Source organism: Bison bison, unplaced genomic scaffold (genome assembly GCF_000754665.1).
Source record: "Bison bison bison isolate TAMUID 2011002044 unplaced genomic scaffold, Bison_UMD1.0 scf7180017848471, whole genome shotgun sequence".
NCBI classification, from domain to species: domain Eukaryota; kingdom Metazoa; phylum Chordata; class Mammalia; order Artiodactyla; family Bovidae; genus Bison; species Bison bison.
The window spans coordinates 4736-5608 of NW_011479044.1; the positions used below are offsets into that span (position 1 = coordinate 4736).

Genomic DNA, 873 nt, shown 5'->3' on the forward strand with positions numbered 1-873 from the left:
AGTGCCGACTCACTGGAAAAAACCCTGATGCTGGGAAAGTTTGAGGGCAGGGGAAGGGAACGACAGAGGATGGATGGTTGGATGGCATCACCGACTTGATGGACATGAGTCTGAGCAAACTCTGGGAGATGGTGAAGGACAGGGGAGCCTGGCGTGCTGCAGTCCATGGGGTCGCCAAAAGCCCGACACGACTCAGAGACTGAAGAACTAAGTCAGGGTGACCACATCTTAATCTGATTACGTGTACAAACAGGGAAGACCCTATCTCCAAATCAGATCACACTGTGAGGTTCTTGGTGCACCTCGTCCACACTACGGAGCCCAGTACCGAGGGCAAGGGGGAAAGCCGCGGTTCGGGGTGAGAGGGCGGGGCCGGTGTCCCCAGGCGGAGGGCCCCTGGCCTGCCCACGAGCCGCGCCCCCTCCCGCAGGCTGGCCGGGGCCCTGGACATCTCCTCCTGCCCTCAGACCCGCAAGAACGTGCTCTTTGACAAGGCCCGGGAGGCCTTCGCCAGCGCCAGCACCTCGGACACCTACTACCGCTTCATGCGCCCCTACCTCGGTGAGACCCGGGCGGGCGTGGGGCCCTCCTCCCGGAGCCCCGCCCCTCGAGGCCCCGCCCCTCACCGCTGCCCGCCCCTAGGCGGTGCCCCGGTGGAGGAGCTGCGGCACCTGGCCCAGGCTAACGTCTCCATGGACATCGACACCTTCACCAACCTGAACCCCCGAGTGCTGCAGGTGGGTGGGGGCTGCCCGTCAAGGGGAGTCGGGGAGCCTTAGGTTACGGTCTGCAGGCCCCAACACCCCAAAGTCTCAGGTGTGCAGACAGTGTGGGCCCCAGGTCACTTCTCCAAGGTGTTTCGCAGGGTCTTAC

The 873-nt window shown here is 63.9% G+C and overlaps 1 protein-coding gene across 1 annotated transcript in view; it reads left to right on the top strand.

Annotated features, from left to right (window-relative positions):
* Positions 1-873, top strand: part of LOC104992442 (mesothelin-like protein) — a gene marked incomplete at its 5' end in the record, with an annotated part of 7080 nt that overhangs the window by 4442 nt on the left and 1765 nt on the right. Inside the window, 3 exons of the mRNA XM_010845331.1 lie at positions 254-358; positions 431-561; positions 643-737. Of these exons, the coding sequence (XP_010843633.1) occupies positions 254-358; positions 431-561; positions 643-737 (331 nt within the window). The remainder of the gene's footprint in view (positions 1-253; positions 359-430; positions 562-642; positions 738-873) is intronic.